The 17,381-nt window shown below is 37.4% G+C and overlaps 1 protein-coding gene and 1 long non-coding RNA gene across 19 annotated transcripts; both read left to right on the top strand.

Annotated features, from left to right (window-relative positions):
* The first annotated feature begins 278 nt into the window (after positions 1-278).
* LOC114321191 (protein root UVB sensitive 6) lies at positions 279-7,619 on the top strand. Of its 18 annotated transcripts, none has more exons than XR_014365113.1 (7): positions 282-569; positions 3,560-3,673; positions 4,960-5,028; positions 5,136-5,246; positions 5,355-5,474; positions 7,187-7,328; positions 7,443-7,619. XR_014365113.1 is itself a non-coding variant. In XM_082921955.1 (6 exons), exons 2-6 carry the CDS (start codon positions 2,992-2,994, stop codon positions 7,494-7,496), a joined length of 492 nt encoding a protein of 163 aa, XP_082778081.1. In that variant the 5' UTR covers positions 348-569; positions 2,672-2,991; the 3' UTR covers positions 7,497-7,619. The 18 variants fall into 18 exon arrangements, 7 of the variants coding, with proteins under 7 accessions (XP_082778083.1, XP_028124144.2, XP_082778082.1 ...); XR_014365115.1 differs by having other exon boundaries at positions 4,960-5,032; XR_014365110.1 differs by lacking the exon at positions 4,960-5,028 and adding an exon at positions 2,672-2,951 and having other exon boundaries at positions 317-569.
* Positions 7,620-8,919: 1,300 nt separating this feature from the next.
* On the top strand, positions 8,920-12,805 carry LOC114321193 (uncharacterized). Its single transcript, XR_014365106.1, has 2 exons — positions 8,920-11,943; positions 12,029-12,805. It is a non-coding gene; the product is annotated as an uncharacterized LOC114321193 (long non-coding RNA).
* Positions 12,806-17,381: the final 4,576 nt, after the last annotated feature.

The raw sequence follows: 17,381 nt of genomic DNA, 5'->3' as shown, positions 1-17,381 counted from the left end.
TTTTTTATATATTGGAAATTTTTTTAAAATATAATTTTTAATTTTTTATATTTTTTTATTTATTTTATTATTTTATATAAAAATAATTTAACAATTCCTCACTACTAATCCCCTCACTATCAATCCCCTCACTACTAATCCCCTCACTATCAATCCCCTCACTAACAATCCCCTCATTATTAATCCCCTCACTATCAATCCCCTTCATTCTATCTCTGAAAACAAACGACCTTCACTAACAATCCCCTCACTATTAATCCCCTCACTATCAATCCCACGGGGCCTAAAGTCCCTCATTTGTCCTGGCTCGATTGTTGATGCTTCGGTGAGTCGGTTTGGTTTTTTATTTTTGGTCGTCCATTTCGCCTGCTGGTTTTTGGTTGCGGATGGTACTCAGAATGATTCAGCTGCTTGATGGTGATGACTCACCTGCTTGATTCTACCTCTTGGGAAAGCAAGACACAACAAAAACAAACCGACTATGAACTGATAAGGAGAAATAGGATTATATATATACTTTCTGCTGCTGATGTCGGTCCTATTTGTATCTGTAGCAAACAAAATAACCGGTATGTTCTTCTTTCTCACTCTCTCTCTCTCTGGGTGTTCCTGTCTTACGCCTACGTTTATTTAATGTTATTATACATTCAGGGCCTTACTTTATTGATGCTGTGTTGTTTTTTTATGAGATTCCATGGCGTTATTTTATTGTTGCTCTGTTTTTTTTTTTTTTTTGGTATGAGATGCTTTGTCACCATGTGTTTGCAAATATCTTTGACTAAGAGATTGAGATGTTTTGACTTCCATATATTGTTCACCATATGTTTGATAATATGCCTGAACCAACTTGAAAAAAACAACTCAGCAAACAAGAAATGGCAAACAAGAAAACAAATATACAAAGAACACACACACAAAGACAAGAGAATCAAATTAGCAACTTCCTTAAATTAATTGAAAAAACAAACCTAGAAACACAAACAAGAAATGGCATAACCAAACAGCAGGGGAAAAAAAAAAAGTAAGCTTAATATGCATAACCCAAAAGGAAAAAAAAAAAAAAAAAAAAAAGACGAAAAGAAAAAGAAAAAAAAAAAAAAAAACAACACAGCATCAATAAAATAAGGCCACGAAATCAAAAAGACAACTTGAAAAAAACATTTCTTGTGTACAGCAGATTGGTGAAAACAGAGTCAAGAGCAAACATTTGACAGGACTGTAGCTTAGGTCTTGCAAAGGAAAATTAAGAGTTTTAAATTAGACTATATTACTCCCTCCGTCCCATAATATTAGTCCCTTATTCCATTTTTTATTGTCCCAAAATATTAGTCCCTCTTCAAAAATCAAGTACAAAAATAATATAAATTTCCTATTTTACCCTTCTTTTAAATTCATAAATAATATAAAAAGTACAATTATAACATTGATATTCCCAAAAAAATGTACTATCAAAGGATAATTTTGAAAAATCAACTTTTTTAAAGTACAATAATTGTACTATCAAAAAAAGTTGAATTCCCCAAAAGGGACTAATATTATGGGACGGAGGGAGTATTGTTTTTGCGTTCTTCTTGAATTTTTTTGGGCTGCAAAGATGGCTTTTTTCTTTGTGAGCTGATTGATTTAGTTTGAATAAAACTCGCTTGGGTTCAAACATTAGAGAGTCAATACAACCCATGTCTGAATTTTTTCTAAGCCACCAAGTTTGATTGGCCTCCAAACTCACTCTCCTGTATATACATATTTGGCTTCTTTTGATCAATCCATGAAGAAATATTTTTGCTGCCTATTTTTGGTGGATGTGTGTTGCATCTTTTTACAAGTGAGCTTTCCTAAGAACCTTAGTCTGATTTCCTAGGCCTCCTTTCTTTTTTTTTCCCTCTTTCCATATTTTCTTGCTTAATTGTTTCCCTGTTCTACAGTGCTGTTAGCTGATTCCGTCACTTGTCCAACCAAACATATAGCCCTTATAAACCTTAAATCCAACCCCAAAACCCTTAAATGGCCTGTCCCAGCCATCTATAACTATTTTCCTCAGCTAAAATATTAAACGATTAGAAAGTACCAAAATATTAAATGAGGAGAGATAATAAGAAATCAAGTAATCTAAAGAAGCGAGATAAGAAAGAAGTTCTTCAAAATCTGCTTAGAAAGAAAAGCCCCGAAAACTCCAAGACAAAAACTAGAGTTTCAAAAAAAAAAAAAAAAAAAAATACTACCCAAAAGAAAAACTTTAAAAAAAGAAGAAACCAAAGATTTATGCATATTAAAAAAAAAAAAACCTCACTTTTAAATATTATGCGAAACATGAAAAATCTTATTCTATCACCAACTACATGTTTGTCAAGCTGTTCCTTTGAGATTGAAAAGAAGAAATAAAAAAAATAAAAAAAAAATTCCTTGTAGCTAACAGAGTTTCTAAAAATGCAAGTTAGATGAGAAAGAACATTTCCTTTATTCAAATAATTACCCAATGAAAACCTGATATATATATATATATATATATTCACCAAAATTTTGCTTCACTCCAATTCAACATAATTTTGCTGTATTCCTATCTATTATCTATAACCTATATAAAAAGAACGTAAGAGTGTGTAACGCATGGTGTAACGTTGGGCTTCTTGGTGTTGCTCTGGTGCTTCTGGTGCTTATTTGGTTTGTAAAGCAGATTTGGGCTAGCTACATGGCCTTCCACTTAGCCACACACACGACCGCAGAACAAAACAAATTCCACCATTCCTCCTACAAATTCCTGATTCCTTCCTGCACTGAACCTGCGAAGCGGTGGAAATTGATTTCTCCTAGAAGATTCATTTGTTCGGTGCACCGCTCGGATAACAATTGCTAGCATTCAAGCAATATCGCCTCTGCAACTGCCAAAACTTCAGCTAATTTCTTTACTTGCTCAACTGCTGGAAAGATTTCTAATGTGTTGCAAAAGAGAGTCGGTTAGTTAGTGCACAAAGCCATCTCTATATATGTATAGATATGTGTGTATACTCTTTGTTCTGTTTCGTTTCTTGTCTTGGTTCAACTTCTTGTTTCTCGGTTCATAGATTACTACCCCAAATCCATAATCTGGTATGTAATTTAGAACTTGTCTACTCCTTTTCCTACTAAATATGGATATATTGACATCTGATTGGTATGTCTCTGTTTTCATGGGTACCTGTTAGTGCATAGACAAATTAGGCACACCACCTGCTTGACAAAATGCCTAAACCCCTAAATAAACAAGTAAATGCATAAAAACATATCTAGACCTTTAAACGAGTAATATAGAATTGAAATTGAAAACTCAAAAATAAACCTGTATAATGTTTTCATTATAGACATTGTGGAAGGCAACAAATGACTTAATCTTTAATACGAAGGAAACTAACTCAAGACAATTAAATGAAATTTTGTGATTTTCGATTCCAAATGCAACCTTTGTGTGGTTTAGTATGATAATTTGATTCATATTGATAGTCCTATGTTGTCTTTTATTTTCTGCGTGAGAGCCTTGTGTTGTCTTGATGTTACTAAATGCTGTAATAATGATTAAAACATTTAGCACTTCTTTGGTGGAGCCATGGGTGTTTTCACATCACAGACACTGTTGGGTTCAGCTGGAGTCTCCAAACACAGAGCCACTCTTGGTGCTGTAGCTATCAATTGGATTCTCAAGGTATGCTAATGTTTATATAGTTCACATTTGGATAACTCGTTCATGTTTGAAAACACTTTGTTGCTTGGGATTTGACATCTCTTTTTGGAAAGCACTATTAATTGCATGAGATGGTAACATCAGTTTCTCAAGACTTCTTTACCTTCTACATAGTTCTATTTTTCTGGTTGGACTCAATCATGTGGAATTTCAATGCTGTTATCATCAGCTTTGGAGATCTTCAGATTGTTAGCCCATACAAAGCACTTAATTGTAAATTAGGTCTAATAATCCTTGAGCTCAAGGGTTTTATTTAAGGTTTTGTTTTTTCCTGTTTGATATTTTGGGAATTCAAAATTTGAGAGAGTTATTTTAGGTTCTTTTTTCTTTTTTTTTTGAACAGAGGAAATTAAACAAAAGGCCAGCTAAACAACTACCAACAAAGGTTTTAAACCAAGAGTTATTTTAGGTTGATTGTAGATTATTTGCAGTTAAAATTATTCTCCTATAGGTAGGCTGGAACTAACTTAAATATTTCAAATATTATCTGAGTTGTTATACTGCTCTCCTTGTGTAACTGGTATGAAAACAAATGAAGACAAAACCCAACCAAACAATATTTACTTGGTTTTACCTTCTGGCTAAAAAATACAGGGGAAAATACAAATCAGTCGCACTTTCAAAAATTAATTACTAACACATGAAAAAGTTTATGTCCTTAATAATTAAAATCTATAAAGTTAATCATTAATTTGAGTTTTTTTTTTTTCCAAAATACCCGCTGATATGTTATTCACCCAAAAATATAAGCACATTCCACTTAGTTTTTTTCCTTCTTATCTTTGAAAATTTTCATCAAAACTTGAACACTCTCTCTCTCTCTAATTTGTTTTTTGGTTGGCTTCCAAATCTCTCACAAGATAGTACATGGGACATATTCCAAACCAACTTTTATTAGGGAAAAAAAAAAAAAACCTCCTAAGCAGAATAACTGCAAACAAAGCAGAGGTTGTGGAAGATTTTAATAGCAATTTGTCTAAATTTGATCTATAATCTACATTGGCAAATTAAATTTTAAAAAATATATATTAGGCTCATTGGTGATTAAATTCTTTAAGCATGAAAACCCAACAATAAAATTTCAAGTCTATTGTTAATTTGATTAAAAGACTTTACTGCCTTATGAATCATGATACTTTTACTGTATCTAGCGTTGTGGCTTTACATGCTTCCTTTGGAGTTTGAAGCTTCCTTATCAGAGGTATTAAATATGATTTTGTTAAATACATCATATGCTTTATTTATAGGATGGTGCAGGTTGGGTTGGAAAACTGCTTTTTTCTCAGCAAGGGAAAAAAATTTGATTATGATTTGAAGTAGGTAGAATTGCTCTCAATCATAGTTATTCTTGTGGTTGATTTTCACTGAACTTAGTTTTGATTTCTTACAAGTAATCTTTGCTGAAAATCGTGATTCCCTTCAGCTTCGTTTTGCGAGTGATCTTCTAATGGAGTTGAGTGCTGGGGTAGAGTTGGCTACTGCAGTTGTGCCACACCTTTTTCTGCCTTTAGCTTGTGCTACCAATGTGGCCAAGGTTCAACCCCTCTCTGTGTCTCTCATTTTCTTCCCATTTTATAAATTCCGTCTGATCTATGTGATGAATTAGCTTTATTGCTTTACTTTCATATTGTTTCACTTGCAGAATGTTGGTGCTGTCACATCAACCTCAACCCGCACTCCAATATACAAAGCCTTTGCCAAAGGAGAAAACATTGGGGATGTTACTGCAAAGGGAGAATGTGTTGGCAATGTTGCCAATCTGGTATGCTTCTCCAACTTCAATTACATTTTCCAGAATCTTGTGTTTGCATTGGGCCAATTGAGAACATATTTTGATGGCTGCTATAGTGACTGTCGACACAATTAAATTGATCTGTGTATTTTGTACTTCATTTCCAGTCCTAATATTATTTGGTATGTTAAATGGCACCTCATTGTATATGTTACCGCTATTCGATATAAAAATTAAGACACCCCCCCCCCCCTCCCCTTCATTTCCAGTCCTAATATTATTTGGTATGTTAAATGGCACCTCATTGTATATGTTACCGCTATTCGATATAAAAATTAAGACACACACCCCCCCCCCAAAAAAAAAAAAAAAAACCCAAAAAAAAAAAAAACACAATGCGAAATTCTATGGGACCCTTGTCAGCCCCAAAAATAGTAATAATAATAACAATAATTAGAAACAAAATAAATAATAATAATAATAATAATAATAATAATAATAATAAACATACAGAAGCGTAATCATGTTATTCCTTTGTTATTTAAGAGAGTATTAATACAGTACTTGTGAACAATTGTAGTAAAACTTATAACTAAACCAAACATAACTACATAAATCTGTAAGCTAAATTGAGTTTCTATTCTCTCACGTCACTATATTAATGCCTATATCCAAAGTGCTTTTAAGGTCCTCCCTGATATAGTTTATTGGTTAAATGAATGGAATGATCTCCAAAACTAGTAGAAAGGCACTAACCACAAAAGTGATTTTTATCATTATGGTAAGTTATTGGCTGAATAAGAAAGAATAATAAGCACTAGGAGAGTGGAAGAAATTGAAGAGGAGATCAACTAATATGCAGTCTAGAGAATGGCAAAGGTGAGGCTATATGACCCCTAGAGAAAAATCAAAGGAGGAGATGATATCAACAAAGATATGAGTGCAGGCTCATCTTATTTCCTTGTTTAATTTATTTGATTTATTGGTCAATTGAGTTGTGTTTTTCTTTTGTTTGCCTTTTGTCTTATATGTTGGTATATAACTATCTTGCTAGCAAGTACGTAATGATACATAATGTTTTCATATTTTAGTGTTTTATAGTTATGTGATTGTTTTGTATTGGAAATGTGCAGTTTCGTGCTTGTTTTCAACTGATTGTATTTCTCTCCCCAGTTTGTACTCATCTTATTAATAAATTTTTTGTTAGTACAAGATTTTTTTTTTTTTTTTTTTTTTTTTTTTTTTATTTTAAAAAGAACTTGAAATGGGTAGGAGTAGCACCGATAGAAGATAAGTTGAGAGAGAATCGTTTGAGATGGTTTGGTCATACTCAACGGAGACCAACAGAGGCAATAGTGAAGAGATGCGATACTGTAACGGTAGATACAAGTGTTAGGGGACGGGATAGGTCTAGATTAACGTTGACTAGCGTTATAAATAGAGATAGGAATCTACTTAATTTGACTAATGAAATGGCTTTTGATAGGGCCGCGTAGAGAAGAAGGATTCATATAGCCGACCCCATTTGATGGGACTTAAGACCGGTTTGGTTTGGTTTGGTTTAAAAAAAAGAACTCATCTTGTACATACAGAAATTTCTTTAATAAGTATTGTAACTGCAACGCGACCCCATGCGCGCGTGGAGTCCAACTAGTTATATTCTGAAACAACTAATAATTATAGCATTTGAAAAAAAAAAAAAAAACAGTAGAAGATAGATGAACACTGTTTTATTATTTTAGATTCAATGTTGAGCCTTTAAAGGCTGGCTACATGTGGCGACGAAGCCCAGCAGCAAGTTTTAAAATATCACAAGCACTAGGGAGCTTGACGCAGAAGGGATTTGACGACTTTACTCCGCAAATCAGCAGAAAAATTGCTTTGGTGAGATTGATGCTGTGCTCTTATATACAAGTAAATGAACTGTTACTTAAAATATATCCTTATTATGCATTACCCTTACGATTTTTTTTTTTTAATATATAATTGAAATCGCAGGCTCTTTCATTCTCGGCACTGGTAGACGATTCAAGAATTGTTTTGTATTTTTAATTTGGGATATCAGATTAGAAGGAGCATGACTCTCATACTGGTCTCTAATAATGTAACTTTCTTCAATATTTTTATATAGACTTCCATTGTACCAAAAAAAAAAAAAAAAGACAAATTACACCAGTGATCCCTTATCTTTTGTGTCATTTTGGTTCTTACACTTTCAATTAACTCAATTTTGATTTTTAATTTTAAATTTTGTATCAATTTGATCCAATTAATAATATTGTTAAATTTTTTTTTTTAAAAAAAAATCACTAAATTAGTTGCAGTGAACTGAATGAGTCACCCTCAAAGTGAGCATCCCGAATCCTGACTTCACTAGCAAAAGAAAAATGTTAGGAATCATGAAAATTTTTTCATGAAAATGATCATGAAAAATTTGTGATCTTTAGATTACCTTGATTAATGTGTGGTGTTTTATTCTAAGTGTAATCTAAAAGTCATAAATCTTTCATAATTATTTTCATGAAAGACTTTTCATGATACTTAGCATTGCTGTTAGCAAAATTCGTAACGTTTAAAGCAGCAAAAGGTTCAGTACAATCTGCCTCAACCCAAGTTTCAATCTTTTCAGGAAGCAACCACTTCCCCGTTGATGTCGCGAATAATAATCCCAACACCAATCGCCTTTTGGTCCCCAAAGACAGCAGCGTCAGAATTCACCTTAAACCACCCTTTCATTGGTGGTTTCCAGGGCACTCATCCTTGATGTCCCTTAACATAGACCCACCCATACCCAATCTGCCCACCCCTAAACCATAATTTTTTTGGGGGAAATAGCATATCAGTTGAAAGATGAAAAAAAAGAATAAATTACACTTGGCTCATTTTATAAGTCACTTTTTCACTTTAGTTTTTATAGTTTACTTTTTCTTTAACTTTTTTTTTTTTCCAAGTTTTTTCTAGGTAACTCCTAAAACAAATTTTTGTTAAAAATTGGATAAAAATGATACATTGACAATCACATGGTATAAAAATATTTTATTATATACAACTCACACATTTGACACAAATTTAAATTTGAATATAATATTTTTTATTTCATGTAACAATTATCGTGATATTTTCTATCTAATTTTGAATGGAAGTTAATTTTAGGTGTAAGAGGGAAAAAACTTGAAATATGAAGGATCAAAACGACATAAAAAAAAAAAAAAAATTTTTTAAGAACCAAAATGGGAAAGTAGCTAAACATAAAACGAACAAAATATAATTTATCAAAAAAAAAAAAAATACAGATTAATGGTAAAATCTATAAATTTAAATTATTAAATCAAATTTTTTTTCATGCATGTGTAATTATTTTTAAAAAATTGACTTGATTTGTAATTTTTTTATTTTTTTGGATAAATTACAAATATAATTTTTGAAATTTACTTAAAATACAAATTACTTCTTGTGGTTTAAAAAATTACAAATATTTTCCTGTCAGAAATTTTTATTTAACAAAATTAATTGAAAAAGTGAAATTTTTAACTGTTCACCTGTACAATAACAAAATTATATAAATTATTAATTGAAATAAAATTTTAATATTAGTAAAAATTGTTAATTAAGTTGATGATTTATGAACAAAAAGACATACTTGTTATAAAATTAAAAATTTTAAAAGCATAATATAATTTTTAAAATTACAAAAATAATTTATAATTTAAATAAATATCAAGCAATGTGTTTGTAATTTACCCTTTTCTGCTCTCTCTTTCCCTCTATCTATATCTTTTCGAGAGAGCCAATTCCTGCCGCCGTCGCCACACCTGGACCTCATCCCCAGCTCCACCAGCCACCGTAGAGCGTCAATCACGCAGCTCAAGCACCGATCTGGAGCTTTTTCTCACTAATCCACTGTAGAGTGCACAAGCGACCCTAAAGATACGCTGTTTTAGTCTTTATCTTTTGTTTTTTCTGTCTTTGTCGGATTCTCGCTTTCTCTCACTGATATGAGCCATTCTCTGATTTTGAGTTTTGCATTCTTGGACAATGTGTGTGTGTTTTACTTTCTTTACAATATTGTAGTAAAATCAATAGATCCTGCATTTGTTTCAAAAAAAATTTGCTTCCACTTCTACTTTTACTTTATTTGACTTGAAGGGCAGCTTTTACTACCACTACTGGTTATTTTTAATTTTGATGTGTTAATAAAATTAGTTATCCCCAAAACTAAAGAAAAATATTCACTTAGCAGATTTTCATACGAATATATTCGTTGCTAAGGAAACTAGGAAATGTTATAGTGCTATGATAATGATGAATGTTAGAGTTCATTTCACATGCCCTAAAAATTATCTAAAAATAAAATGCTTCACCCAAATTACTTTATTTTTTTCCTTCCATTTTTACAAAACAAATCTTTATACTACAAACCGTTTCACTAGCACTATTCATCTTCTCTTTTTCTTGCTCGAACCTCCATTGCTGCCACTCTTGCACCTGCGAAACTTACATTTTCAACATCTCCTTCGTGGTCTCAGACCTACATCCTTCCTTCTTCAATCTGTTAGTAACTTAATCCCTTTTTGCTTTCCGTTTGAATAGTTTACATGTACTATATGCGTTTTCCCACAACACTTTTTGAAAATAGTTTTTATCTGAAACGAGTAAGAACAACTTGAATGATACCCATCACTACTAATTTTGCAAGAAAACTGAACTGTGACGTCTTAGATCTGAAATCATACTCCAACCGGACTAGGAAGTAGTTTGTAATAGGTGCAAGCCTTAGCAAAACTGAACAACCGAGCTAAGATTTCATGAATACTTGTTGTTTCAAGTAGGTCTAAGAACCTTTTGCTTTACTTAGCCGAGCTAGCGAATTAGATTAGGTTTGCACAATGCCGCACTAGAAAGCCTCAACCATCAATCGAGCTAAATCTTGGGGCTAAACCAGCTCCCTTAGTTCACACCGAACTAAGATTGCTGCCCCAATGGCTCGACCGGGCTAAAGCCCTTTGCTTAAACCGAGCTAAGATCATGTAAACCGAGCTAGGACTTCATTTATCTTGCCTATATTTCTTGTAGCACGGTCCCATGATCTGTGCTTAACACCGTTCTTTTTTACTTTGCAAACTCTGACTAGGTTGCCCAGTCACTCCTTTGCACGTCCAGCCAAGATATCCATTATCTGCTTGGCGCCGAGCTAATACTCCAGGCTAACTTATACATAATTTAAACCCTTTATGAGGAAATATAGGTTTTTGGTGAACTCACCAGGTGCTATGGCCGAGTTTCGAAGGGATTACCATATCCCTGATGATGTTCATCTCACTCTAGCCGAACTAGATACCGTACCCTGGGGAAACCCTGGCTTTGTTCCCTTTACACTTCTTTCCATTATAGAAACCGGACTAAGATTCCCTGTACAACCCCTCCTTTGCGAGTTCCTCAAACAAACCAATCTCTGCCCAACCCAACTTTTCACAAATTCATACTGCATAATAAATGGCATCGTCGAGCTAAATCGCTGGGCTGGCCTTAACCTCGGTTTAGCCGAGCTCTTTCTCCAATACTCCATAGGATCAAATGAAGATGGGTGGGTTTACTATTTAAGAATAAGGCACCGTCGTGAAAAGATAATAAAAGATACCCCGGATAAGGATGTTAATGACGATGATTTTTTTTGAGTTTCTGGGAATTTTGAAGATCGTGAGGCCCAAATCCCAGGCGACTGAATAAACTAGGACAAAGGAGTTACCGGTACAATTACCTCGGCTCAATTTTATGCTTTCTTTTACCTTGGTTTTCATAAGTTGAACCGCACTGACTGTTCTCCTTTTTACTTCTTGCAGATTTGAACTTTCTCAAGTCCCAGTACAGTTATCCCAACTTAAACACACTTCGCGCCGCGCTGCGATATCCCAATAGAAGTTGGGTCGAGCTACTGGAATTTGAACCGACGTATAGACACAGTAGTAAACGGAAGACCAAGGTGACTGATTTTTTGTTGGAAGCCTCTCATGAATTGGACCCATCCTTGCCTGAAATCAACCTAATCCGACTAATTGCTAAACAAGAAATGGCCAAGAAGAGAGCCGTAAGAGCCCTTTAGACCGAAACAAACCAGCTTGAGGTACCACCGACCGGCCAAACATAAGAGGCCGTGGTAGCCCTGCCAACCCATCAGCCTTCAATATCTCGGGCAAGTAAGCGTGCTCGGATTTCTACACCCGAGCCACGCCTTATCGATGAGGATGAAACCGTGCTTCCTCTAACCGCAGTTCCAAGCCCGCAACCTGAGAGCTCGGACCGAGCTAACTCTTCTGATTGGGCACCGAAATTATCGTACCAGAATTGAGCCATCCGAGACACAGATTCAGTGGTGGCAGACAAAGATTACATGTTGGCCTTCAATCTGGCTAAGAGCGTGTGTCTGCCCCCTGATATGGATCATCATGCCCACTTAACCGAGCTAAAAGCTATTCGTTCGACCACTAAATCAATGGTGCTAGTGAGTATTCTTTCCTTTATCTTCCTTTTTTTTGTGCAACTGTTAGCTCGGTTTTTACTCCAATTTGCTTACCATATTTATGCAGGCCATGCAGAAGAACCAGATTGCTCATAAGCGTGTGCTAGAGCTACGCAAAACAACAAGGCAAGCCTTGGCAGAGGCTAAACAGAAGATGGCCAAGCTAAACGAAGCCAAACAGAAAATGGCCGAGCTTGAATCTGAAGTCGTACGCCTCACCGGTGTAGTTAACATAGCCGAAGTGGAGAAGCAAAAAGCTTTGATCGAGCTGAAAGACTACACCTACGTGAGCTTGCCAGCATTGAAGAAAAGAAGACGACCGAGATAACTGACCTTGAGAAGAAGATTGGTGATGCAGAAGGCAGTGGCTTCAAAGAAGGTGAAGCAGCCTACATTCTGCAGTGCAAAGCCGCCAAGGATCTATTTTTTAAGTGCGAGTGGAAGGCAGTGGTGGAACAGCTCGGTCATGGTCCAGAGACTGAGGTTTTCCTGAACCCTCCATCGTACTTCATACCGAGCTGTATGGCGGAGTATGCAGCCGCCATTCAACAAAAATTCCTTGAATCTGAGGATGATGATGAAGAGGCAGTGCCTAATAATGCCCCGGTCGTTGATGATTCTGCCATCCAGCCAGTTCGGGTGGAGCCACTGATTGAAGACTTGACAACCGAGCTACCGGCTGAAACCGGGCTCTGAGTTGAACTGGATGCGGATCTTGATGACCTGTTTTCTTGACTTTGTACTTTCTTCTTTGTTTTGCTATTTTGGAAAGAAGTTGCAACCGGGCTGAGGCCCTCCTTTTGTTCTTGATTTGAATCTTTAATGAAATCTTCTTTTGTTGGAACTGTTGTTTCGGTTTACTCTTATGCTTGCCTTTACTTTTCAAAAGTATTCAGAATGTAGTATAACGTTTGCCAGCTGAGATAAATATCTCGGTTTTAGCTTTGCAATCTGACTGGACATACCTGCCTGTTAACCTCTTTAGCCTTGATCCTTATCTCGGCTAAAGAACAATAAGCGTTGGTTTTTCCAGCCAACCACTCTTCAGCCTAGATCCTTACTTCGGCTGAAGAGTACTAAGTGTTGGTTTTTCCAGCCAACTTCTTCAGCCTAGATCCTTATCTCGGCTGAAGAACAATAAGTGTTGGTATTTTCAGCCAATTTCTTCAGTCTAGATCCTTATCTCAGCTAAAGAACAATAAGTGTTTGTTTTTCCAGCCAACCACTCTTCAGCCTAGATCATTACTTCGATTGAAGAGTACTAAGTATTGGTTTTTCCAGCCAACCTCTAAGTTGGTTATTTCTGCCAACCTAGAGTGAAGTGTTTGGCTATTCCTACCAAACATCCTGCAGCCTGGATCCTTATCCTAGGCTTAGGAGAGGTGTTGGTTATTCCAGCCAACCTCTAAGTTGGTTATTTCTGCCAACCTAAAGTAGAGTGTTTGGTTATTTCGACCAAACGTCCTGCAGCCTGGATCCTTATCCTAGGCTTAGGAGGGTTGTTAGTTTTTTCAGCCAACTTCTAAGTTGGTTTTTCTTGCCAACCTAAAGTAAAATGTTTGGTTATTTCGACCAAACGTTTTGCAGCTTGGATCCTTATCTTGGGCTTAGGAGGGGTGTTGGTTTTTCTAGCCAACTTCTTCAGTACTGATCCTAATCGTAGCTGAAGAAAGGGCAAAGTTGGTTATTCCAGCCAACTATGCTTTCAGTGCGCTTAACGCACTAAAACAATCTTTTACAGAAGGAAACAACTATACTGAAAAGAAACTACTTATTTTATTGAGAAAGAAAAGCTAAAAATAAACTAGTTTGAGATTGACAGTGTTCCATAGCCTGGGAATGGCTTTGCCGTCTTCGTCTTCTAAGTGGTGTGCCCCTTTACCAGCAAATCCAACCACTTTGTAAGGTCCTTCCCAATTGGGCCCTAACTTGCCATCTCCAGGTATCAGGGTGTTTCCCATTACTTTGCGTAGTACCCAATCTCCGATCTTGAATTGCCTTGGATGTACGGTCTTGTTGTATTGCCTTGAGGCGATGTGAACTAGTGTTCTTTCTCTTCTTTCTTCTGCAAAGTCGAGCTCTAATGTGATGGCTTCTTCATTTAAGTTTGGATCAAAATTTTCGCTTCAAATGGTGGGGAGGCCAACTTCCAGTGGAATTACTGCTTTCATGCCGTAGGCTAAGGAGAATGGTGTTTCTCCTGTTGATCGTCGAGGTGTGGTACGATAAGCCCATAAAACACGAGGAAGCTTCTCAGCCCACTTTCCTTTTGCTTTCTCTAACATTTTCTTCAATCCATCCAAAATAATTTTGTTTGATGCTTCTGCCTGGCCATTTGCTTGGGGGTATGCCGGTGTAGAGTTGTAGAATTTTATCTTGTACTCTTCACAAAAGGCTCTAAAGATTTTGCTGTCGAACTGAGTGCTGTTGTCTGATATTAGCGCTTTGGGTATGTCGAACCGAGTGATGATATTTTGCCAGACGAACTTCTTCACATCTTTCTCCTTGATTGATGCCAATGCTTCTGCCTCCACCCACTTTGTGAAGTAGTCTGTTGCTGCGAGGAAGAACTTTCTGTTGCCGGGTGCTGTCGGAAGTGGTCCTACTATGTCCAAGTCCCACATTGCGAAGGGCCATGGACTAGTTAAAGGTAGAAGCTCTCTGGCTGGCTGATGTATTTGGTGTGCGAACTTCTGACATTTCTCGCACTTCTTGACATACTTCTCCGAATCTGCTTGCATGTTAGGCCACCAATATCCCTGCGAAATTGCTCTGTAAGCCAATGATCTCCCCCCTTGGTGGCTTCCGCATATGCCTTCGTGAATTTCGAATAGAAATGCTTCCACTTTGCTGAGGTGAACACACTTTAGGTAAGGTCCTGTGAAGGATTTCTTGTACATTGCCATTGATGGAGAGAGCCAAAAGTGCTGTGACTTTGCTCTTATTTTGTTGGCCTCTTTCTTTTCTTCCGGTAAGATGCTGTCTTTTGGGAACAGTATGATGAGATCCATCCATGAAGGGCCTAGTTTGGCACAACATACCTCTTCTACTTCGGGTTCTTCAATGCTTGGTCTTAGTAGGTAGTCAATTAGCAATGGATGAGGGATAGAGGTATCTGCCATTGAAGCAAAGTCTACTAGTTCGTTCGCTCTACCGTTTTCTTCCCTGCCGATCTGCTCTATCCGCACTACTTCAAATTTCTTGATCTCTTTTCTGACTAACTCTTGGTACTTGGCCATCCTGTCATCCTTTGCCTCGTAGTCACCTGAAATTTGGTTCACCACCAGCTGCGAGTCACTGTAAACCATTAGCTCGGTGGCCTTCATGTAGGATGCTGATTTTAAGCCTGTCAGAAGCGCTTTATATTCCGCTTCGTTGTTTGATGCTATGAAGCCAAGGTTGACTGCTTGCTCTACCACTAGGCCATCTGGTGAGATGAGGACTATGCTTAGTCCTGCACCGTGCCTGTTGGACGCTCCATCCACGAAGAGCTTCCACATCTCTCCAACGAACAGTTTCCAGCAAGTGGAGGGATCAGATGATGCCTTGGGATCAAGAGTGTTGCTGGTGTTTTCTTCAAGGTCCATGTTTGCTGTTTGCCCCTCGCTATCTGATTGTACCAAGTCTTTATTTGTTGGTCAGTCTTGGCTTGGTGTAGCATGGTTTGCTTTTTCCTCCCTTACTTTACTTTGGTCAGCCTTAAGATCTGACTGGGTATCCTGTACTAGGGGTTGCGCTATTCCAGCGTCAACTTCCAACCCTAGTTCGGTTGTATCAGTCAGGTCGACTGGGCAGATATGATGACTTCCTGGGGTGAATTTTGCGACAAAGTCTGCCAAGGCTTGGGCTTTTATTGCAGTTCTGGGTTGGAACTTGATGTCGAACTGTCCCAACTCGACTGCCCACTTCAAGACTCGTCCAGAAAAGTTTGCTCTCTCAAACAAAGCTTTTAATGGAAAAGCTGTGAGGACGATTATTGTGTGGGTGTGGAAGTAATGCGATAATTTCCTTGGTGCCATCATCAAGACTAAGGCCAATTTTTCCAATGGTAAGTATCTGGTTTCCGCGCCCAACAATGTCTTGCTGACATAAAAGATGAGCATATGTTGGATTCCTTTTGTTCGGACCAACATTGCACTGATTGCATGCTGTGAAACGGCTAGGTACAAGAATAGTTCTTCTCCAGATATTGGGGTCACTAGCAACGGCGGAGAAGACATGTATTCTTTCAAACTTTCTAGGGCGCGGTCGCATTCTTCATCCCATTCAAACTTGGCCTTTAATGCTTGAAAAAATGGTTAACATCTGTCTGACGACCGACTGATGAATTGGTTGAGCGCGGCTGCCATACCGGTGAGATGCCGTACTTCTTTTACTGAGTTGGGCCTCTCCAGATCTTGAATTGCTTTGATCTGAGAAGGGTCTGCCTCTATACCTCGGTTGGTTACCAGGAAGCCTAGGAACTTGCCAGATCCTACGCTGAACGCACACTTGGATGCATTAAGGCGTCGCTTGTGCTTCTTCAAGATCTGAAACATCTCACCTAGGGCCCTGAGGTAGTCATTCTTATCCTTGCTCTTGACCACCATGTCGTCGATGTAAGCTTCCATTGTTCTGCCTAACAATGGTTCGAACATCTTGGTAACCATCTGTTGGAATGTTGCCCCAGCGTTCTTAAGGCCAAAGGGCATAACCTTGTAACAATATAGTCCTCTTGGCGTTGTAAAAGATGTAATCTCCTGGTCTGGCACATACATAGTGATCTGATGGTAACCTCTGTATGCGTCAAGAAAGCTAAGACGGTTGTGTCTTGCCGTCAGATCTACCAATTGGTCTATCCGTGGTAGAGGAAAGCTGTTCTTTGGGCATGCCTTGTTGACTGTTTTGTAGTCCACACAGACCCGCCATTTTTCATTCTTCTTTGGCACCACTACTGTGTTGGATATCCACTTGGGATAGTGCACCTCTCTGATAGCTCTTGCCTCTAGAAGGTTTCCCACTTCTTCCGTCACTATCTTGGCGTGGTGGAGTGCTGATCTGCGAGTGCGCTGTATGATTGGTCTTGCAGTTGGGTGGACATTCAATTGGTGACAGATGAAGCTTGCGTCAATGCCAGGCATGTCATACGGTGTCCAGGCAAACACATCGATGTTAGAGGTCAAGAATTTCATGATCTCTATTCTCTCAGTGCTGGACATAGATGAGCCAAGCAAAAAGAACTTATCCGGGTCCTTTTCATCTATTCTTACCTGTACCAAGTCTTCCACTGCCTTCTGTTCAGCGGCTTTGCCAACATCCACAAACAATTCATTACTCTCTGGTTCTTCTACCATCTGAACAAACCCTTTGGCAGCTCGGCTGCCATTTTCTGTGACAAAGCATTGCTTGGACATAATTTAGTCTCCATAGACCTCTTCAAT

Source organism: Camellia sinensis, chromosome 3, assembly GCF_055761805.1.
Source record: "Camellia sinensis isolate YWXY chromosome 3, ASM5576180v1, whole genome shotgun sequence".
NCBI lineage: Eukaryota > Viridiplantae > Streptophyta > Magnoliopsida > Ericales > Theaceae > Camellia > Camellia sinensis.
Note: the sequence above shows the minus strand (reverse complement) of the source record. Positions and strands in the feature narration are given on the sequence as shown.